This window comes from Ascaphus truei, chromosome 1 (assembly GCF_040206685.1).
Source record: "Ascaphus truei isolate aAscTru1 chromosome 1, aAscTru1.hap1, whole genome shotgun sequence".
NCBI classification, from domain to species: Eukaryota; Metazoa; Chordata; class Amphibia; order Anura; family Ascaphidae; genus Ascaphus; species Ascaphus truei.
In genome coordinates, this window is record NC_134483.1 from 317754043 (window position 1) to 317778178 (window position 24136).

General features: G+C 39.3%; 1 protein-coding gene across 5 annotated transcripts in view; it reads right to left on the reverse strand.

Annotated features, from left to right (window-relative positions):
* Positions 1-24136, reverse strand: part of MAPK10 (mitogen-activated protein kinase 10) — a 318476-nt gene that overhangs the window by 186639 nt on the left and 107701 nt on the right. For 3 of the 5 annotated variants that reach the window (XM_075605802.1, XM_075605793.1, XM_075605831.1), the window contains exon 2: positions 1939-2010. In XM_075605802.1, coding sequence (XP_075461917.1) covers positions 1939-2010 — 72 coding nt within the window. Of the gene's footprint in view, positions 1-1911; positions 2011-24136 lie in introns of all 5 variants that reach the window. The other 2 variants (XM_075605821.1, XM_075605812.1) reach the window with 2 other exon arrangements.

The window sequence follows — 24136 nt, forward strand, 5'->3', positions numbered from 1 at the left end:
GCCAAATTACACAACGCTTTAGTATACTTTCTTATAATAATATTTTCAAAAAACAAGTCCACCTCTTAGTAAAAAATATCAGCATTCAAGTTGGTGGATAAATAACACAAGAGATATAAAAAAAAAAAAAACCATACAAGGATTTAGTTCCTGGCCTGGATATAGGTGAGAGTTTTCCTTGTAAATATAATTGCATAATTCCTGTTTTGGAACCATGTAAATGCGCTGTACTTCTAATTTGATGAAGCGGGGGCTTTTATGTTAATGAAAAATGTACTCTATTCTGTGTGATTAATATTCAAACAGTTTAAACGCAATAGCTTTTCATTTTAACAATGCTATGCATTTATCTTTCTCTCTGAATATAAATCAATCACATGTGGTTTTGCGTGTAGCTATTTAGCTGATGGAACAGTCTGGGTTAAGTCCGGAGTTTGGTTTCTAGCAATATGTAGTTTAAAACCTAATTGATCATGGGAAATCTATTCCTCAACAAACCATGTACTCAATACACATTAAACTCTGAGCAGAAATTGATATGGAAATTTGAAAATATCACAAGGGTAGCGTAAACTGCTGCAACTCCTGTACTGCTAGAGGGGTGGGTTAATTCAGTTTAGTATGTATATTCATGTAAATAATATATATATATATATATATATATATATATATATATATATATATATATATACATATATACACTGTATACAGTGTACTGTAGTACAGTATATATACAGTATATACAGTATATACAGTATATATATATATATATATATATATATATGTATGTATATATATATATATATATATATATTATACTGTACACATTAATGTGATTTAGAATTCATACTAAAAGGCACTCACAAACCAATATGGTTTTTAGATATGATGAACTCTATGGCGGTGCATCAAATGCACTCACTCACTGCATGTTCCATATACAGTACGAATCTATACTCCATTTATTATTCCTCATTAAAAGGATATTGGTGGCTGGCATTATTGGAGCATGTCATTTATTATACCTTTTCTCTATGTGGTATTGATTGTGGATAGATCGTTTTAATGAAGACTAACAAATGTATTATTTACAGACTTTCATACTGCACCTGCAGTGAGTGCATATGTGTATGTGCTTAATGATGTAACGCTATGGAGTTCATTCATCAGAATGCTGGCCCACAGATTCATCAAGCTCTATTAAGGTTAAACCTCTCCCCCCTCCCCCCCCATCCCAATTGGGGGATAACTCCCATTAACTGGCATGGAAGTTAACATTGCTTCAGGTGTGTTAACCTGTAAATGAGCTTAATGCAGGGGGGCGCAAACTTTTTTCCCTGCGCCCCCCTGCTGGCTGTCCCCTCACTCCCGCGCCCCCCCCCCAACCCCAACATACCCTCGCTCCGGCGTAATGACGTCACGTTGCCATAGCAACGTGACGTCACATGACCTCGCAGCGTCATTTTGACGACGCGTTGCCATGGCGACGCCGGGAGGAAGCCGCCGGAGCCACGGGTAAGTATGGTTTACAGAGGCCCTGCAGCTCCCCCGGCACTTAATTTAAGTGCCTTCGGGAAGCGCGCTCTGTAAACCCCGCGCCCCCCGTCGGCAGTCTCGCGCCCCCCCTGGGGGTCGCGCCCCACAGTTTGCGCATCGCTGGCTTAATGAATAATCCCATTGATTTGTTAGTTCTGTAAAGGAAGAAAGTTTGGTTGTTTGGATGGATACAGAAATATTTTACATATGCATTACATTTAAAGTTGAAATGTTTAAACAGTATATACAGTATTGTCTACTGCTTGCCACTCATAACATTTATCGGTCAGGAATTCATTCAAAGTGCAATACATTGTTAAAGTATAAAGATAAAAGATTTGGAAGGGACAATGGAAGTACAAATTCATACGGTACCTTGTTTTACCTGTAAGAAACACACACCTGACAAAAGGCAATCTTCACATCCAAGGTAGGTTCACTGCAGTTGTACAAGAAATGTCGGCTCATAGATACCTGCAAGAAAACCACAAATAGTGCCTATTAATAGAGATGTCGGAATCTATCCCGCTTCACTTCACAAACGTTCTTGCCTTTTAGTTAGTTAATTATATCACAAGAAATTGACGAATTTGTCAAAATGTTTGAATGGAGGGGATTTGCTGAGACAAATAAAAAAAGGTCTATCCAGATTTTGTTTATGTGAATATTTGCACACTTTTTTTTTAAAGCAAGTCGCCATTAATATTAAGTGACTTTCCTATCTGAAACATCTGTACACCTGTCAATAAAGTAAGAATATTATTATTATATATATCTTTGGAGGTTATTTCTCAGAATTAAAATGTTAGGAATAGTCGTACAAAAACACTCACCAACATTTATTTATCATAGTTGGAATTGTCACGTTAATGCCTTTAACCTATTCAGTTATGGTAACAATACAGAAACCACAGGGTTAACTGTCAATTTAAAAATATCTATTTTTCCTCTGTCTCTTGCGAGGTTTTTGAGGTCAACATTGTCTCTGCATTAATGGGCCAATGAAAAAGCCATATGTTTTGTAGCAGTGTAACTGAGGTGTAGTGTGCATGTTTTTGAGGAGACAGTGCTCATTGTGAGAGCTTGTGGGGAGGTACAGTAAGTCAGCAGGATAGCTGCAGGTGTTAAGCCAATTCACATACATAAGCCATGTGCCCACAGGTGTGCAATTCGTGATTGATATCTATTCATGTTAACATATTTCTTAGACTTGTGCTATATTGTACATTAGTTTTACAGCCTGGAGTCTTTGATAGTAACTCAAAGGGTGCTGGTTTTTACAATTGATCTCATAACTCATGAAAGCATTTGATAAACATAAAGCTCGATCTCGAGAGAGCGTAAAACATAAAAACAAAAGATATGCGTAGGTGGAATAATTGAAAAGTACGGTGAAGCATAACCCTCCATAAATCATAACGATGCTCCCATGATATTACCAGAAACAAAGGTAACCTATTTATTGAGCTTGGTGTGGAACGGCCACATTCTACATAACAGATTGTGACTAAAGCCCGCTGGCTATTCCATTAATGCTCAGTCTTATTGCTCTAGAACAGTGGTACCCAATCCCAGTCCCCAAGGACCAGTAACAGTGCAGGTTTTAAGGATATCCCGGCTTGAGCACAGGTGGTTCAGTCACAATGATTGGGCCACCTGTGCTAATGAGAGGAAAGCCTTAAAACCTGCACTGTTAGTGGTCCTTGAGGACTGGAGTTGGGAACCTCTGCTCTAGAAGTTTTGCAGATACCAAAACTGTGTCTCCTACATTCCTTCTACCGACTGGAAAATAAACATTGGGTTTGGAATTTATTTGCTCCTGAGCCTGTAATAAATTTTCGCACAATGAGATTCTAGATTGAACAGGAGCAATAAATTGATTTTTTTTTCTTCTATTGGATCTATGTTGCAAATTCCTGCCTGATTCATGGTACACTGTGATAACTTTTATTGGATCAACATTAAAGTTTTTGATAGAGGAATAATAATGTATGTAGCTTGAGAATCTTCACAGGCTTCTTCTTCCGGTGTAAATTCAGACTAGGAAATGTCATTTCAGGTGGGGAATCCTGGCATTCATTTATGATGGTTCCATGCATTTATACAGGTCTATAAATATACTGATAAACATAACTAGGTCATTATGACTGCCATCCTCATGATTAGTTAAATGGATATGGTCCATCATAAAGAAAACTATGAAAACTCCTAACAGAACATCATAATAGTACCTGGGTTTGTCAAGAGTAATTTTTTCTCTTCCTTTTTTTCTCTATCTTTCTGGCCCTTATCAAATAAGTTTGTGCAGCAGCTTCCCCCTGCTAGGGAAGAGTTTAATCTCATTCATTTGAATGGAGCTGAACTCAGTATGGGGAAGTGGTTTTTCATCATAGGCCTCTGTCTCTCTAATCTCTTCTTCTCTCCAATACTCCTCTCCTACAGTATCTCTCTCCAAACTAACAAACTATCAACTAATGACTGCACACCGTGATAAAAAAAGTTATATTTTTCTGAATATTGACGTTTTTAAAGATGATTAGAGTTTAGCGAATGGATAACGTTGCAAAATATATTATTTGCGTGCTTATTCATGTTTATTTTTTTTTAAATGCCTCTTGCAGCCATTCAAGCAAGAAAAACATTGTTATTGCAGAATGATGAGCTGTAGCCCTCTCAAACTACAAGCAGTTTAAGTTTCATTTAGTTTTCGAGTGTGAGAATAGTTTCAAACATGATAGAACATACAGACCTTTCAGATTGGAATTAAATATTCACAGTTTTGCTTCAAGTAGATTCACAAACATGTAGAAAACATTTTTTTTTTTTTAAAAACAGCATGTATGCCATTTGTCATTCTTTTCCGGGAAGTAATTGGGAAAGGCCACCGTAATTAAACAATCTGTTTTCTTCAAGTAATTCACAGGATATCAATATTATTTTTTTTCCGTATTACCCAGAGAGGTTGTTCTTGCGAGCACAGCAGTGATCAGGGCTTCTCAAGTGCATTCCTCAAAAGCAACCGCCGGGTCAGTTATTTAGTGCAGCGCATTGCTAAGCAAGTTCTCTGAGTGTCAATTAGAGCACGGTTAATTAAGTGTTAATTATGTAAATGTTGAAAAGCTGATCTGCTGATTGCTCTCGAACTAGGAAGCCGGGCCTTACGGTACAGAAAAAGCTAATTTGTACAATATAATTATGTGTATCTGCTGAACAACAGTCAATTATAAACAACGTTGAAATTGGGTGCCATACTCACAACCACCGATCACATCACTCCAGGGAACAAACGAAAGGAAGAAATGAGTAGCACTTTAAGTGGAAAAAAATGAGTGGTTGGGTTATTTGACCAACGTTTCTTTCTTAAGAAAGATCCACATGTAGGATTACATTTTTGGTTAAAAAAAAATCAGTTTCTCATTTTTTCCACTTGGGCCCAGATCTACAAAAAGGTGCCAAGCTTCAGGATGCCTTTACTCTCATTCATATGAATGGAAACTGAAGTGTGCTTAAACCTCGGTGGATGTGGACCTTGGATTGCATCTCACTTCTTTGTTACCTGTGTTCTACCGTGTAGTATTGTGGTATTGTATTGTACTTCTGACAGCGAAGGACACCTTATGGCTCAAGTGATTTGGGCCAGTAGGTGTTTTCTGACATAGCTTCACTTATTGACCCTTACTTTTAATGGGAAACAATGTTCAGAAGAAAATAAACATGTATGCATTTTTCACAAGTAAAAAAGTTTGTTTGAGTTATCGAGCTGATTACATTGATAAATTGTTAAAACATATATATATATATTTGACTTGCTATGTGGAATTAGAATTGAGATTGGATGTAAAGTAGATTGTGTAGCTCTAAATAATGTTTCTATGCAGTACAGATTATGATCATATAATTTACTGATGGTTCAGCAAGTAGAATTCTAAATTGAAGTTGTAACCTTCATACAAATGTGCATATCCCAGAGACTAAGGAGATGTGACCCTGAGCCAGAAGTTCAATGTCAGTGTTAATTACAACCTCTTTCCAAGGCCGTCAGCATCTCCATTCTCAGCAAGTAGAACTTGCTGTGGTGAATAGAAATATGTAAACTGCAAAACTTGTGAGTTGAACCAATAGGCCTTTATCCAGGATTATTTACAGACATACCCCACATTAACGTACGCAATGGGACCGGAGCATGTATGTAAAGCGAAAATGTACTTAAAGTGAAGCACTGCCTTTTTTCCACTTATCGATGCATGTACTGTACTGCAATCTTCATATACATGCATAACAGATGTAAATAACGCATTTGTAACAGGCTCTATAGTCTCCCCGCTTGCGCACAGCTTCGGTGCAGGTAGGGAGCCGGTATTGCTGTTCAGGACATGATGACAGGCGCATGCGTGTGCTGCCATTTGCCTATTGGGCGATATGTCCTTACTCGCGAGTGTACTTAAAGTGAGTGTCCTTAAACCGGGGTATGCCTGTACTGATTTTGTTGAATTATAGCAATGTGACAGTATGTTATAAGGGTTAGTCCCCTGTATATGTGTTAGGGGCAAAACTAGTGTAAAAATACTGCACCAGAAGTATCAAAGAGAAAAATCCTCTTGGTTTGAATGGGAAAACATTTCTCGCTAAATTTGATGCAGAAGTTATTACAGTAGGTTAGGTTGGTGTTACGTTTATGAGATATAAGGAAGACTATTTTATAATTCTTTGTAGGTCAGCTTATTCTATACAATTATTAACGCCTATGGAAAAAAAAAGAGATAATTTCATCAAAAAGCTGAATTATCGAAACCTACAACATACACCACAAGCCCTGCATCTCATAGAAAACTCACAATAATCTTTTTAGTCATTACTTAGATACAAGTGGCTAAATAGAGCATGCAAAGTAGCATTACAAGAGTTGCAGTATATGTTTTATTTTTATTTATTTTGTAGCTATAGGATTGAAGCAGGGGGTCTCCAGAACTGCATTAATTTCAGTTCTGGAGACCCCCTGCTTCCCAAGATACTTGCCTGCATTGGGATACTGGTATCTCTGATAGTAGCTCTGATGGGGCTTGTTGGGACTAATGGTGGCTTAAAATGTTCCATGTCTTGTGGGCCAATAAGAAGCAGTGACGTCATCCCTTGCAGCTTCCTTTTGACCCGCATGACGAGAGACATTTAAACACAAAGGAGATGCCGGCACCCCCTTCGGAGATAAGGTTAGTCCAGACTTTGGACTGAAATTCTCCCTTTCCTTACTGACTTCTACAAAATCCCAGCTGGAACTACAGTATTATTACATGGAATATGAGCATGCTCACACTTTTCCTTAGAGTTTAAGGCATTGTGTTGCTGGCAGCTTCTCCCATGTCCAGTGCAGTGGAGCTTTACTAAAAGAACAGTGCTACATATGTAGCTTCCACAATGTGATGGTCCCCACGCTTTCTACTCATTTGTATGAGAGCAAAAAGAACCATTTTGTGAGCATTTTGGGTCACAAAAAAAAATAGGGTTGAAAATACCATTTAACACAGTTGTATTAATATACATTAAAGAGCGATAAATACTTTAGAATGTATAACACATTCCACTGCTTGTTAAATTGAAATGTATGAAACTACACAACGCATCGTTTCTTGCCATGGCAAGATTTTTTTTTTTTAATTATTATTATTACATAAGGCTTAATTAAATAAAAGGACTGTGCAGGAAGTGGAAATGTGCCAGCTGGCTAACATACTGTAGTTTTATGACAACCAGAGTTAAATTCAATTCAGGGATAACAGAGCACATTGCTGATGTATTACATTTATTAAAATCAACATTTGAGTGCAAATTCAGTGGTTCAGGAACAAAAGAGTCTCTGGATACATTTATTAATATCAGTTACACATCAACTCATTGTATACCAAAAGATCTTAGTACTTAGTCAGTTTGTCATTGTATTTGGTTTTGCAGCTTCATTGTCTCCGGGGATGTTTTTGTGCTGCTTCTTCAGGCAGGACTCTTACTGTAGTTTATTGAATTAAGCCATGTATTAGCCCAACATTTATAGCACAGCAAGGTTTAGCATTCACTCACCAGTCCATTTCTCATGGAATCCGGAGCTTGGAAGTAATAGAAAATGGATACAAATTGATAAAGATAAGGGCTGCTGTTTACAAATAGTAGGACATATATCTAATTCGTAATTGGCTTGCTTGGTCTTCACTCTGAGATAAGAATAATAAGGTGCTTAGCCTGCACACAGAGCAGCGGTAATTATCACATACATATTTATAATTTTTAACCACTGGCCTACAACATGCTATAAGATCTTCTATTCAGGTAAAATATACATTTTCTAACTGAAATTCAGCCACAAATGTACCGGTATGGATTATTCAAGACAATAGGAGTTAATGCCAAATCAGGTGCGGTAACTCATACCAGAGCTTGATGAATCTGCCCCAGGGTGTCTTATCATGGATACAATTTCAGGTTTTTTGTGTGCAGGGAGGCAGGGTCTGTAAGTGTAGGTCTTGGTGCCCTCTTGGACCCGTAGAGTTCCCAGATTTCTAAAGAATTAGCATGTGAACATTAGTCTATTTTAACAGCAGTTTATGGGCTTTTTTTGTGGTACCATTATAATAACTATTGGGAAGAAAATCAGTCCATGTTATGCAATCATTTTACTGGTTTCATCACTGACTTTACCAATCTCTTAGTAAATGTAATTCCATGTATTGCATGAACAGCAGCAAATGTTTGGATAAGTTCTTAATTGGCTAACCAATGTTTTGCATGCAAGATTTTAGGGATAGTTGGTTCTAAAAACTTGCATTGAAAGAAGTACAATCTTTATTTAACCATTTGATGGTTTCGTTACAAAAAAAAAATTAAAATTCTGCTGGCTGGAATGCAGACTCCTATCCACATTACCAACATTCCTGCTTCAGTAACAGGCGAGATAACAGGCCTCCATGTTATGAATAATATACGTATATCCTATTGCCACAATTATGGGACTTTCCTTTGAAAAGACAACTCACTGCAAATTACATTGAAATTAGTTCAAAGACAATCTAGCATTACATTAATATATAATGAAGTGCTAAAGTGCTGATTATTCAGACACTATAAATTGAATTTAGCCTTGACATGCTCATTTAAGAAGTTTCATTGAAGCACCAGTGTCCTAGCATTGAGTTATTAGAGTGTTCATGCATAGAGAGACACATTCATCTACAAATCCCTTATCTATTATCAAAGGAGACTTTTCCCACTAATACACTTGCATAAGCATAAATTCAGGAAAAGCGTGACCAATGGAGCTGAGCTTAAGTTGACACCTGTCATACAGCATCATGCTAATAGAGAGAATTCCATACCATATGTTGGGTGTATGCATGGCTCACCTACGGCTAGATCCTCAAAGCTCTGGTAAATCAGGACTCATAACGTGACTTTGCCTAAAGCATGAACATATGTTATGTTCCTTTAGGTTAACTCATATCCACAAAGCTAATTCAATGCAAATGTATTGTATATAATCACATCACATTAGAATAGGCATAATGTCACGTTATTGTACGAGGCAACATTGCTTTATCTTCCAAAAACATGATGTTAATTATGTCTTAGTGTTACTCCAATCCAGACCCTGAAATACTTTACAGTGGTGAGAAACAGTTTGTGAATCCCAATGATAATTATGTAAATTCCATCGTTTTTCCATGATAACGTTACGGAATCAAAACCATTTGTTTCTTAAATATTCAATAGGGGTTAAATTAAGCAATTCCGTGTCTTTTGAAACAAAAATATGTATCAATTAGACAAACAACGAGTAATTAAGAGTCAGAGTATGTGAAAAAGTAAGTGAAACCTTGTTTTTATCAGCTAAATTATAGGGGATAATTAGAATCAGGTGTTTAAATAATTAGGTAGATCTTCAGGGGTGAGTTTGGGAGGCCCCACACTATAAACTATGTGATTTTGGTCTTCGCCATACAGGTGTGTGGAAACACGGGATGCCACAATCAAATGAATCTCTGAAGACCTCAGAAAAGCAGTTATTGATGCTCATCAATCTTGAAAGGGTTACAAAACCATTTCTAAGAATGCGGGCCTACACCAATCCACTGTCCGACAAATAGAGAAAGTTCAAGACAACAGTCACTCTACCCAGTAGCGGTCGTCTTACCAAAATCTCTCCAAGAACAAACTGGCAAATCATCCAGGAATCATCACAAACAACCCCAGAGTAACATCCAAGGATCTGCAGGCCACTGTCACCTTTGCTAATGTGAGTGTTCATGACTCAACTATCAGAAAAAGACTGAACAAGAATACTGTTCATGGAAGAATAGCCAGGAGGAAACCACTGCTCTCTTAAAAAGAACATTGAAACATAACAGAAGTTCGCCAAAGAGCAAATAGACGATCCACAAGACTTCTGGAACAATGTTCTTTGGACAGACGAGTCAAAGGTAGAATTTTTTGGCCTCAATGAGAAACGTTATGTATGGCGAAAACCTAAACTGCGTTCGAACAGAAGAACCTCAACACAACCGTCAAGCATGGTGATGGGAGTGTGGTGCTTTGGGGCTGCTTTGCTGCATTAGGACCTGGACGGCTTGACATCATTTACACAACTATGAATTCTGCACTGTATCTGAAGATTCTAGATTAGAATGTAAGGTCATCCATCTGTGAGCTGAAGCTGAAGCGAAAGTGGGTCATGCAGCAAGACAATGATCCTAAATATACAAGCAGATCTACAAAAGAATGGTTGCAGAAGAAGAAAGTCCAGATTTTAGAATGGCCTAGTCAAAGTCCGGACCTAAACCCCATCGAAATGTTGTGGCAGGACCTCAAGCGAGCTGTCCATGCAAGGAAGCCCTCAAATGTCAATGAGTTAAAGCAGTTCTATAAGGAAGAATGGGCCAAAATGCCTCAACCGATGTGAGAGACTGACCAGCAGTTACAAGAAACAATTGAAGTAATTGCTGCTCAAGGGGGAGCCACCAGGTACTGAATCTAAAGGTTTGCATACTATTTCACACATTGATATTGAATGTTTCATCATTTGTGGATAAATTCATTTTAAAAAAGTATCATGTTTGTGTGTCATTTGTTTGTTCAGGTTATCTTTACATTTTATCTTTTATCTTTATATTTATTAAGACTTGCATTAAGATCTAATAACATTTTAGGTTTGAAATATGTGAAAATCCTAAGTGGTTCACAAACTTTTTCTCGCCACTGCTGGTCTTTGACTCAATTTGAGAAAGAGCGGAGAGAGTAATAAAGATATGTGAATTAAATTATATCTAACAGCAGCGTTATATCTAACATTTTTTCACCGTGGCTCGAACACGCTCTCGACAGCCCTGCCTAACATAATGGCTGTTTCAGTCAGTGTACTGTAACTCAGTACCTACAATGTATCCTTATATTACTAAGGTAACATTATCTATTGTTACAGTTTACAGCTCAAACTGCTGGGAACATTAGCAACAAATTATCATAAACAAAGTGTTGCAAAAATGTTGCACTGCTTGGGAGGTGGGTTAAAACCTGCTATAGAAATCAAAGGAGGCATTAAAAACTCATTAAAAATTACATTAAATGTTGATTAAAAACAAAAAGCACAAAAAACAGTCACTTAACTAATACTACAGAACTGATTTATTTAAAAAAAAAAAAATATATATATATATATATATATATATATATATATATATATATATATGATGTCATATGTGTTTTTCTGCTTTAATGGAGGTGTTTGGATATGGGCCTTCTTAGTGCAACAACCGAAAGAATGGATAATGTCCCACAACCAGCCAGTACAGTATGTGATACACGTTTTTCTTAGAAAATAAAATGTTAAACGTTATATGAATATACAGTAATATAAATACTTTGCTTTGAACTTGACAAAAAAAATCACAAGCAGAGAGGTTTTAATTGTGCATAAGTCAGTAAAATCACTGACAAATGCTGTCAGTTTGATTATACATTCATGTACTGTATTAAGTAAATTAGTTTATTGTAAATTCCTTGTGTGATATTCACTGTTTGAATTTGTGAATATAGAGAACATTCTAAAACACCACACTGCAATTTAGTAAACTCTTTTTTGTTTTTTGTTTTTTGCAACATCACTGTTAAGGTAACATCTCATTACCTAACTCTGGGGTCTTTCTTCAACTTAAGTTGTTTCAAATCGAGTCTGCGATAAAATATTTCTCACAAAAAAAAAAAACATTAATGTGTGTGTGTGTGTGTACAGTATATGTGTATGAGTGCTCATTTGCATGTCCTTTCCCAGAATGCCTTGCTGATATGCCAAAATGCTAATAATACATAAGTAATATTAATAAATACAATTTCTTGCAAGGTTCTACTGTATATACAGCTTTGCATTCTTGCTACACTATAAAGTTAAGAATTAACATATTTACCTTGTTTATTACATAGGTAAATGTAATATCAAACATGAAAAAACTACCTATCCTACATACATGGGTTTCATTAAAAAACATTGTTGAGGAGGATGGACACTATTGCAGCCTTTTAGTACATCTCCCTTATTCTTCGTTAAAATATATATAGATTATATAATCTCCCCAAATGATTTACAGTATAATCTGACGATCCACCTTTCATTTTGTCTTTTTAGTTTTTCTATTGCGTGACCTTTTGATTTGTTCTACAGAGAATGACTAGAGAGACAGAATCAAGTTATAATCTCTTAAACCTATCAGTTCTGCTCATGAACGGGCCCTGTCATGTCAGCGCTGTCAGTTTTGCCCAAAGATAGTGTCCTCTCCCAGATGGCTCTGTCAGTCAGGGAAGAGGTGCAATGTTACAGCAGGTGAGCAGGACTTATCAGGAACAGAGACGATGTGAACACATGGCCATGGTGAGGTGGCCCACTTAAGGTGCATTGTCACTGACTGTATCTCCCCGCCAAACAACTGGTAATCAACTTAATATAATTCCCTTAAATAAATGTGATTATCCTTAAAGAAAAAAAAATCATCGTTTTAGTTACTTTGGTAGTTAAGGGCTATATTTACAAAGCTCTTTTAAAGCAGTGCTTATAATGTGACTTGCCGAAAACCAAACTGGATATGACAGTACGTTCCCTGAGGTTAACGCGTAAACACAAAGCTCATTATAGGAAAAAACAACAACCGTTCTACATCTCATTAGCTTTGGCTTAGTGACACGTTATTGTGGCATAATATTTTATTATCTTCAAATGATATGATGTTAAGAATGTCTTAGTGTTACACTGATCCAGACTCGGGAATAGGTGTTTAACTCAAGTTGAGAAAGAAAGGAGAAGAGAGGTAAATAACTCTGGAAATAATACTATATTGGTTAACTCATGCCTCATAGGGGCATTACACCCATAAAGACCTTGTTAAATCCCTATTTTAATGTCTGGATGTGATTTAACTAATCTAACGTTAATTCCCCACATTAACCTTTACAGACGCTTGTGGATACTGGATGCAATGTTTGATAACACCTAATTTGCATATCATGTGCATGTCATCACTAACATTTTTTATAGATCATACTATACTATTTTACAGGAGAAAACATGATGTAATGTTGCGTTATTGTCTTTTGAGGACACACAGTTAGGATTAATGTGGTGTTAAGTTAATATTGCGTTAAATCAGTTATCAGAGCTTTATAGCCCTAAGAAACTTTTTTTCTTTTAAGAGGTGATCCTGTAAGCACAGCGCCTATCTATTAAATGTCCCTTGACCCTGGCATGCTTACTCCCTCACAGAGGACCATGCATAAGATAGGGAACAGTACCTGTTGTAAGTAAAATCGCTATGCAATGACATTGAAAGAAAGCTAAATAAGCTAAACCCTTCAGTTTCAACTGCAAACTAACTTTAAAATATGATCTACAGTACATTACATAAAAAAAACACTTGTGGTGAATTTTCCTGTCTCAGACACGTCTGAAACCCTGCCTTTCCCAATTATCACTTAGCAAACAGTGCTTCCACTGCAGCCAGGGATTCTGGGTAATGGCATGCAAATGAGCACAGTGTGTCACTCTGTAATTCTTAATCTATTTTAACATGGACCCCTATGAGCTTGCGCCTGCTGCATTACACAGCTTTTCAACACAGCCTGGGTTAAAGAAGTGCATCGAGTAGCCAGTAAACCTACTCAAAAACAGACAGCTGTTTTGACCTTGGTACATTATATATACGGTGGATTCTGAACATTGGCTCACCACCTGGAGACAAGTGTTCCAGACATTGTGACCATTCCTAGGAACCTTGCCCAATGAACATCTTGTTGGGAGTGAGGAAAGAATTTGAAGTATTCATAATTCTGATTCTGGAGTCTGTGTTTATTTATAAAATGTTTTACCAGGAAGTAATACTTTGAGAGTTACCTCTCGTTTTCAAGTATGTTCTGGGCACAGTTATGATAACAATACATGGTTTAATTAAATGAACAGGGTTACTGTATACATTACATTAAAGAGATTTCACGAACAGTTAAAGATAATATATGGAACAGTTACAGACCAGATTAAGATGTGAAACATCTGCAATCTTGAAAGAACTTAGACTGGAGGCAGGTTTGAGAGTCTCTGGTAGGTTGATCCAGTTGTGGGGTGCACAGTAAGAGGAGGAGCAGATAGATTCTTCATTGAATCTTGGGACCATGAACAGTCTTTTGCAGTCAGATCTCAGGTGATACGTGCTATGTGTAGTAGGGGTGAGGGGTTTGTTCAGATAGGCGGGTAGCTTATCCAGAAAATATTTGAAGGCAAGACAGGAAAAATAGACTTTGTGCATTTTGCAGTGATGTGTGTTGTAGTTAAATTATAGGCCAAAGTTGTATATTGAATTGAGGGTGTTTAGTTTGCTAATGCAAGTTTGTGGTGCTGTACCATATACAGCTAAACCCCGTTATAACGCGGGTCTCGGGGTCCACCCCGAGACCACCGCGTTACTAACGGGGTCGCGAGAAAAAAAAATGGCCGCCGCGCTTTAGCGCATATTCATCCCGCGGGACAGGAGATGGGAGCGGGCATGTCCCTCCGCTCCCCGCTTCCCCCTGTCACCGCGGGACAGGCCGCGGGGCAGGAGATGGGAGCGGGGATGTCTCTCCTGTCCCCGCTTCCCCCTGTCACCTCGGAACAGGCCGCGGGGCAGGAGATGGGAGCGGGGATGTCCCTCCTGTCCCCGCTTCCCCCTGTCACCTCGGGACAGGCCGCGGGGCAGGAGATGGGAGCGGGGATGTCCCTCCTGTCCCCGCTTCCCCCTGTCACCTCGGGACAGGCCGCGGGGCAGGAGATGGGAGCGGGGATGTCCCTCCTGTCCCCGCTTCCCCCTGTCACCTCGGGACAGGCCGCGGGGCAGGAGATGGGAGCGGGGATGTCCCTCCTGTCCCCGCTTCCCCCTGTCACCGCGGGACAGGCCGCGGGGCAGGAGATGGGAGCGGGGATGTCCCTCCTGTCCCCGCTTCCCCCTGTCACCTCGGGACAGGCCGCGGGGCAGGAGATGGGAGCGGGGATGTCCCTCCTGTCCCCGCTTCACCCTGTCACCGCGGGACAGGCCGCGGGGCAGGAGATGGGAGTGGGGATGTCCCTCAGGTCGCCGCTTACCTCAGAACCATGCTGCCTGCATGGAGGTTGTAGCGGGGGGTTTCTTCTCCCCACCGCTGTCCCCGGTGCTCCCGCTGCCTGCGCGGGAGGAGGGGGGGGAGCGGGTGGTGGTGCTGGTCGCGGCCCGTCTGTGTAGAGTGAGAGAGTGTGTGTGTATGTATATATGGGAGAGAAAGTGTGTGTGTGTATATGGGTGTGTGAGTGTGGGTAAGTGTCTGTGAGTGTGTGTAAGTGTCTGAGTGTGTGTGTAAGTGTGTGTAAGTGTGTGTGAGTGTGTGTGAGTGTCTGTGAGTGTGTAAGTGTGTGTGAGTGTGTGTGAGTGTGTGTGAGTGTGTGTGAGTGTGTGTGAGTGTCTGTGAGTGTCTAAGTGTGTGTGAGTGTGTGTGAGTGTCTGTGAGTGTGTAAGTGTGTGTGAGTGTGTGTGAGTGTGTGTGTGAGTGTGTGTGAGTGTCTGTGAGTGTCTAAGTGTGTGTAAGTGTGTGTGAGTGTGTGTGAGTGTGTGTGAGTGTGTAAGTGTGTGTGAGTGTGTGTGAGTGTGTGTGAGTGTGTGTGAGTGTCTGTGAGTGTCTAAGTGTGTGTAAGTGTGTGTAAGTGTGTGTGAGTGTGTGTGAGTGTCTAAGTGTGTGTAAGTGTGTGTGTGTGTGTGTGTGTGTGTGTGTGTGTGTGTGAGTGTGTGTGAGTGTCTGTAAGTGTGCGTGAGTGTGCGTAAGTGTGTGTGAGTGTGCGTGAGTGTGGTCAGTGTGTGTGCAGTGTGTCAGTGTGAGCAATGAGCAGTGTGTGTGCAGTGTGCAGTGTGTGTGCAGTGTGGCAGTGAGCAATGAGCAGTGTGTGTGCAGTGAGTGTGTGCAGTGTGTCAGTGTGAGCAATGAGCAGTGTGTGTGCAGTGTGCAGTGTGTGTGCAGTGTGGCAGTGTGAGCAATGAGCAGTGTGTGTGCAGTGAGTGTGTGCAGTGTGCAAAAAAAAAAATGTAAAAAAAAATTTTTTTTTTTTTTTTTTTTTTAAAAACGGGAGCCACGGGAAAACCGCGTTATAACCGAATCGCGGTATAACGAGGCGCGTTATAACGGGGTTTAGCTGTACTATGTCACAAAAAAAAGATGCAGTGCTGCACACCATATCATTCAGAAAAAGAGCAAAATACAGATGCAGCAATGAGTATCCGAACACTTGCCTTTGAAATTCTGGGGCAATCTCCGAGTAATGCTGCAACATTTCTGTGACATTTCTGCAAACAGACTAGTGGCCCATCGGATTAACACAGCGGGGGTCCCTGGCAGTCTCATTCAGTTTCGGATACTCGTGGCTGCATCAGTACTTGCGTTTTAATACCGGTGCACCGGTGTCCCCATAGACTATAATTGGTATTAGCAGCTGCTGTGTAATGTGCTTTCTGACCAACTGGCTTAGAGATGATTTGTTCCTATATAGTACACCTAGTTTGGCATAGGTATTAAATATCAGAGTAACAATATGCAACCCAAATGTTAAATGAGTCAAACAATATGCCCAGATATTTAAAACTAGTGACAGCGGATAAAATGGTGTTAGAGTTGGTTCTGATTTATAGCTCTGTCATTGGTAGCTTTAGAAATGTAGCTTAGTAGTAAATACCATTCCTACAGTTTTTTCAGTGTTTAAACCAGTTTGTTTGGGAAATTCAGTTTTAAAGTCTTGAAAAATCAGATTGAAGTATGTGTCATAGGTCAGAGAGGTTATGGTTGTGTGCATATAAGACTGTGTCATCCACGTACATGTGTATTGAAGCTCCCTTACAAGCTGTAGGTAGCTCATTAATGTAGACTGTAAAGTTGGGTCCCAGAACAGAGTTTTGCGGGACACCAAAGGTGACATCCAAGGGGTTGTAGTTAGAGCACGAGAGACGCATATTGGGAGGAGTGAAACCAATTTAAAACATGTTCCCCTTTTCCAGAGCACTGAAGCTTGAATTACAAAACAACATGATCAACATAATCAACATGATCAAAAGTATCAAAAGCATTTGCAAAATCTAGGAATATTGCACCAGTAAGTTGTCCCCGTTCCATTCCACACAGGATCTCATTGTAAACTTTTAGCAGGGTAGTTACCGTAGAGTGTTTGGGGCAAAAGACAGATTGGAATTGGCTAGGGAAATTTATCTTGGTATAGTAATCGCTTAATTGGGAGTGAACACATTTTCCCATGACTTTGGATAGTATTAGGAGAAGGGAGATTGGCATGTAGCTGGAGACAGTGTTTTAGTCCCCACTTTTGAAGCTCAATCAGTGGCTCAGTCATATTGATTCATAATGACTAAGCCACAAATTGAGCCACCTGTGCTGAAGCAGGGATATCTTGAAAACCTGGCCAGTTTCTGGCCCTTGAGGACTGGAATAGGCCACCTGTGGCAAAGACGAAGCAGTGGTCACAACACACAATACAATCAGAGCACAAGGTTTTAGGGATCTAGTCCCAGTAGTCAGGGCTCAGCGGCAAACAGGACATATATATGTAATCCAAAAAGCGATAATCACTCGTAAGGGGGACAGAGCTATGATAAAAGCTACGTGAGACTCAATAAACACCTGTATTGACTTAAGTCATGAGTGATGTGTGCGTGCAGCAGTATGAAAGTTTGTATGAGGTGGTGACTGACCTAAATATATACCATAAAGGTCATGCTAACCCTCTCAGTAAAACAAACTATGCATAGCATAAATGCAAAGTCCTGGAATGAACAGGTAAGTACTCACTCGTGTAGCAGCTCACCCTTGCATGGTGCGTGCATGACGCCGATATAGCAGAGAAAAGACTGTCCCATGGGGTCCAATAGCGGAGCACAGCTGTAGAGAAATAGGGGCTACAAACCAGTAAAAAACTATTAAAAAGACTTTATTGGGTGGTCAGTGAGGGGTACAGGGCTACTCTGATGCGTTTCGGGAACAAGTCCCTTTGTCAAAGAGTGAATTCGCGTCTGTATAACCTCCCATATAAATATGCGAACCCCCGCCCCCAACAATGACGTCACGGAGATCAAGTCTCGCGCGAATACCCCAACCGGCATATCCCATCGGTGGAAACTAACCACCAATTGGATGCCAGGATGCGGACTCGCCTCTCGTGTAGGCTAGGGCTGCCGAGGAGTGCACATCATGGAGTATAGAGAAAAATACAATACACAATGTGAGAAAGATTCAAATAGTATAGCGCAATGTTAATAATGTCCTATAACCTCAGACACTATGGTATTAATGTATTCTCTATGTTTATTGATTGTTTTTGATTACTATATGTGGTTTTCCTATATAATTAAAGATAACCTATTAGATTTTTTTATTATTCATACAGGTTATAATTGTTTTCTTTATTGGTTCAACTTTTGAAGCTGTTTCTCGCTCATTTTGCATATATAGCCTTGCTTTATTGCAGAATTATTTCATATATTTGCTTTTTTGCAGAATTGTTTCATATATTCGGTTATATTATTTATACATATGCATGTGTGTTTTGATTACAGACAAGGTCCTTTAGACTTTTCAATATACATATACATATACCTATGCTATATTGTTCTATGAATTGAATTTTTGAATAGCTTATCTATCCATTAATCTACTTTGACTTAATCACATTGGTTTTATATGTCCATCCAAATGACCGAGCTTATAGACATTGTCACGTAAGACCCCCTGCTAGCACGCAACCTGCATATGGGACAAGGGTTAATACCGACGCTCGCAAGCGTACCCACTCTTCACCCACTCAGGGGTCCCTCAAATGGGTTGTATCTCTCCTCAAACCGTCCCAATATACCACCGCCACGAACAGCACACAAGTGAGCACGTGACTTTAGATATGCAACCAGGGTTAATACACAAAGGCTTCTCTAGCAACCCCCCTTTCTCCTCTGCAAGGAACCAGCGAGTTAGCATTAACCCCCCTACTCAATTGCACATCATAACCAACCACTGCCACCACCTGAGGTTATGCAGATATGATAAAAGATCTTAGACTAAAATATCCGCCAGGGCCTCATGTCCCTGTTTATTATAGGAAAAACTATGCACTCTAACACAAAATCAGTTGTAGTAACATGTGCCTGAATTTAGCAAGTTATTCTCTCCAGCGTGCACAAAGTTCATTCAGAGCCCAAAGCATTACTTATTAAATGGTTTAATATATATAAAAATACAGTGCTTGAATTACAGAAAAGGTATTACAAAATAAACATACAATTACAATATAAAGCAGAGCAGCTTCTTAAAATAAAAGGGGTAAAACAGAAAATCCTATACAGTACATTACCACATGCTATGGCTTTTTCCCAGAGAGGCACAGGTTCAGAAGATGAGGTCTGCTATGCTATCCAAGCATGCCCCCTGGACAGATCTTACTTGAAACAATCTCCCCCAGACTTCGATACAATACTTTCTTTTGATGGTGCCTTAAGCCCACCCCTTTCTACAGAATACCTTGAAGCTGCTCTTCTTTGATTAAAACAATTGACCCCTTGAGTGGGCTATCCAGGATGGACCCCCGCCCCAAGTAAGTTCCTTTGATATTCAGAGCAGACAAACAGTTCTGACCAGTTTCAAACACAGCATTTGGTATTTTGTTACACAAGTGTAGCTCATTAACCCCTCAAGCACCAAAGGGATTAAAAATACCCAATATCTCATGACATTATTATGACAGACATTTATGAATTAATTAATCATCTATTAATTGTTTCTCCATTGCTTTAATATGGTCCAAGTTCGTGTTTTTATCATTATTAACATTGCGCTATACTATTTTAATCTTTCTCACATTGTGTATTGTATTTTTCTCTATACTCCATGATGTGCACTCCTCGGCAGCCCTAGCCTACACGAGAGGCGAGTCCGCAGCCTGGCATCCAATTGGTGGTTAGTTTCCACCGATGGGATATGCCGGTTGGGGTATTCGCACGAGACTTGATCTCCGTGACGTCATCGTTGGGGGCGGGGGTTCGCATATTTATATGGGAGGTTATACAGACGCGAATTCACTCTTTGACAAAGGGACTTGTTCCCGAAACGCGTCAGAGTAACTCTGTACCCCTCACTGACCACCCAATAAATTCTTTTTAATAGTTTTTTTTACTGATTTGTAGCCCCTATTTCTCTACAGCTGTGCTCCGCTATTGGACACCATGGGACAGTCTTTTCAATACAATCAGAAGACAGAATTTTTACCAAATTGATTGCACGGCTTATGGAATCTGTTACATTTCCAGGATTAGTAAAGGTGTCTGAGTGCTTTCTTTCTCCCTTCCTCTCCGTCTCTGGCTCATACCTGACTGCCCCACACCTCTGGAATGCCCTTCCCCTCAGTACCCGACTAGCACCCTCTCTATCCACCTTTAAGACCAACCTTAAGACACACTTGCTTAAAGAAGCATATGAATAGCACTGTGGATATTCTGAACACATGATACATAAAGCTTGGCCCCCTGCAGACGCACTTACCAGAACTCCCTCCTACTGTCTCTGTACGTTCTCCCTACCTACCAATTAGACTGTAAGCTCCTCGGGGCAGGGACTCCTCTTCCTTAATATGACTTTTATGTCTAAAGCACTTATTCCCATGATCTGTTATTTATATTATCTGTTATTTATTTGATTACCAAATGTATTACTACTGTGAAGCGCTATGTACATTAATGGCGCTATATAAATAAAGACATACAATACAATATAGACTCCATGCTCCCTTATTTGTTGAATACAACTGTTTTCCTTCCATTAGGGAAGAAGCTTTAACTCAAGACTTTATGCTGAGTTAGTACACAGCATTGCTGGGTGTTTGTAAAGACAAATGAGCCATTTCCATAAAAATACAAGTCAAACCTATTTATGACTCACCTGACAATGCAATATCCATATCCAAAGAGCCTTTTCATACATTGAAAAATATAATATGCTACTGAGCAAAATTTCCATAAGAATGTGCCTTGGAGTGTTTAGTAATCTAGCGGATCTTGTCTTTGGCTAAGTGGTCCCCAGCTTACGGCACTCATGCCAATGTGTAGCGGGGCATACGTTTATTTATTACAACATAGCACATAAATTAGAGCTTCGTGAGAACAAATATGTAGATCAAATATAACAACACTTAACAAAATGAATCAGTAAAACAGATGTTGTGTTGTGTAACAATGCAGGGTGGCACTGAAGGGAGGAACCTTGTGCAATGGAAAACTTTCACGATGCAAACCTGGGATGTGAAAACTACGTGAGCAAGGGGTTTCAGGAGAGTGCACATAATATGAATTTTCTGTAAAATATCCTAATGTAAAAGTCATGAACATATCAGATCCTGGTGTTTACAATTGTATTATACCCCCCAAAGTGGTTTATTCATGAGCATCATGTCTGCAGAATTGATCACTTTATCAGCTCTAGAAGTACTTTTGTCATTTAACTGTTCGTCTGTCTGTGTGAATATTTCTATATGGGCAAAATTACATGAGAAATGAGTTATAGAACATACAGTATAAGATCTAATACGAAACATTACAGTTGTACTATGCATATACTGTAGCAGAACTTTTCAAGTCTTTTCATAATAGCAATCCAAATCTGTTTAGATTTATGGGTATAGAATGGGTACCTCCCCCCAAAAGAGGAGATAGAATGAGCCTGTTATTGCAGATGGAATAATTTTTGATGTTACAGGAGGAAAAGACTTTATCGATGATAATGATCTAACTGTGTTTTTATAGAATGCAATTACTTTAATGTTTTTACTTGTGACATATGTGAAGATATACTGTTCGTGTTTTTTTTCTTCACTTTTTCTTTTCTCTATTCTTGGGCATAGTATTTACACAAGTGGCTAATGTAATAATGTTTAACCTGGAAATTAAAACTGGAGGAGGAGCATGTCTGACTATAAAAGGCACTCACTGCCTGTTATATTAATCTCTTTCATCCTGACAAAGCATTTGTTTGAACACAAAATGTCCGTCGGCATTTCTGTTTGATCTGCCTCCCAATACGTGATGTACAGTATTTGCAACAAGTTCTACATATCTTTTATGGCACATGGAGGCTGGAGTATGTCTGACTTTTTTTTAAATTAATTGCCAGTGGAATGTTGTTTTTATTTTTCGATAAATAAATTGACTGTTTTTATGACATGGTGTACCCACCCTCTTTTCTTTCCTCACAAATATCTATGTTTGAATAATTGACTGATGACCGTTAACACAATATATGGGTTGTGAAATTCCCGTGAAGATGAAAACAAAGTGGTTCCCCAAAATCACTCCCTGGACTGTACTGAAGCCTTGTCAATATCATGTGACATTTTAATCCCTATTAATTCAAATAGAGACCACTGGATCAGAAATGTCCTTGAAATTACACGATTTAAGATCTACAGTAAATAGTGGATTTTTCCTTCAATTTCTGTTTATCGTGTGCTTTCTGTTAAAATGCAAAAAGGCAGGAATCAAATTAAAAATCATGTGTACAAATATAAAGCAGGGTTTCCCCCCCCCAAAAAAACCCACAATAATACAGTAGGTTGCTGCTTTCCTCAGTGACATGGCTCTGACTTCTGAAAGTTTACCCTTCACACATCATTGTCAGAAGCATTATATAGCAACAGGTTTTTAAAAAAAATCAAATTAGCTGCCTTTGCTGGTACGAAAGTGGCTGACTGTGATTGGTTCTTGGGTGACTAATGAGTTACAAGCAGGCAATTCTGGAAGTGAGATCCATCATCTATCTTCACCGTTACAGCTAAAGACAGGTTAGGTGCCATAAAGATGAGACAAAGCTGACAGCCTTTTTGCTTCATGGTCATCCCTAACGTAAAAGATTAGAAGTGCTTAATTCAAGAACTTCAAGAGCTCATCCCTCCCTGGCAGCTGGCCTTTTATGTCTGCTATCTCTCTGATGTGACCCCCTCCTCTCAGTCTCCCTTTGCTAAAGCTTTTAACTCTTACTTGATGACTAGAGATCAAATCGGTTTCCCGGATTGTCTCGTATTTTATTCCAGAATCCGTTCCGTGGACTAAAATCCGTAAACTGATTTGGTCGGTTTTAATCCATGCGGATTCATCAAAAAACGCCATTTGGAGAAAACCCGTGGACGGATTTGTAAAAACCGATCCGCAGATTGGATTCTACAAATCTGTCGTCCGGTTGCGAAATTCGCATAGTGTATTGTTAATAAAAATGCAAATCACCCTTTTTGAGATTGAATCACTGAAATCCGTGGACCAAAGGAACGGGCCGATCTGCTGCGGATCCAAATTAGACGAAAACAATCGTCCATCTTTAATGATTACTCAAATTACCTCTAATGTGCTGATTTTCTGTATTTGAAGGATCCTTTGGTCTCTTTCTGGCAACCACTAGAGATATGTTTATAAAAGTCTCCCTGTTAAAAAAAAACTGAGCCGATATAAACTGCAGCAGATTTATCCATGTGAAACAAACACTGAAAGGAATGGGATGTAGTTTTCCGTTTAGGTATGGTGCATTTTATGTCCCCGTTTTGCTGAGACTTTTAGAACCCAACCTTCTCCTATTAACTCAGGGGTTATTTCAGTTGCATTTAAAAAAAAGTTAGACAGCAAAAGTGGAGCAAATAAAGTACCATACTAAAATAATAAATCCTAAAGAAGTCCAGGGGACTTTGTCCGTATTTGACAAATCTAGCACCATTGTTTTCACCATTTTGCAGCTGATAGAGTAATACATTACTCCCTGTGGGTGCTTTTTTACCAAAGTATCTTCACTGCATACTGGGGCAAAAACACTGCATCAAGCTCATCTCAGTGCAACCATACACACATCTTTCTTTCTTGTGGCCGCTTTAACTTGTTACTCATTGGTATCTTACATTAAATGCAGATACGGCTGCCATGGATCTTTGCACAGCACCATCTCAAACTTGGAGGAGATTTTTGACAGGTGAAAAAGAAGAGAGAGTGACGGACAATAAAATTTGATT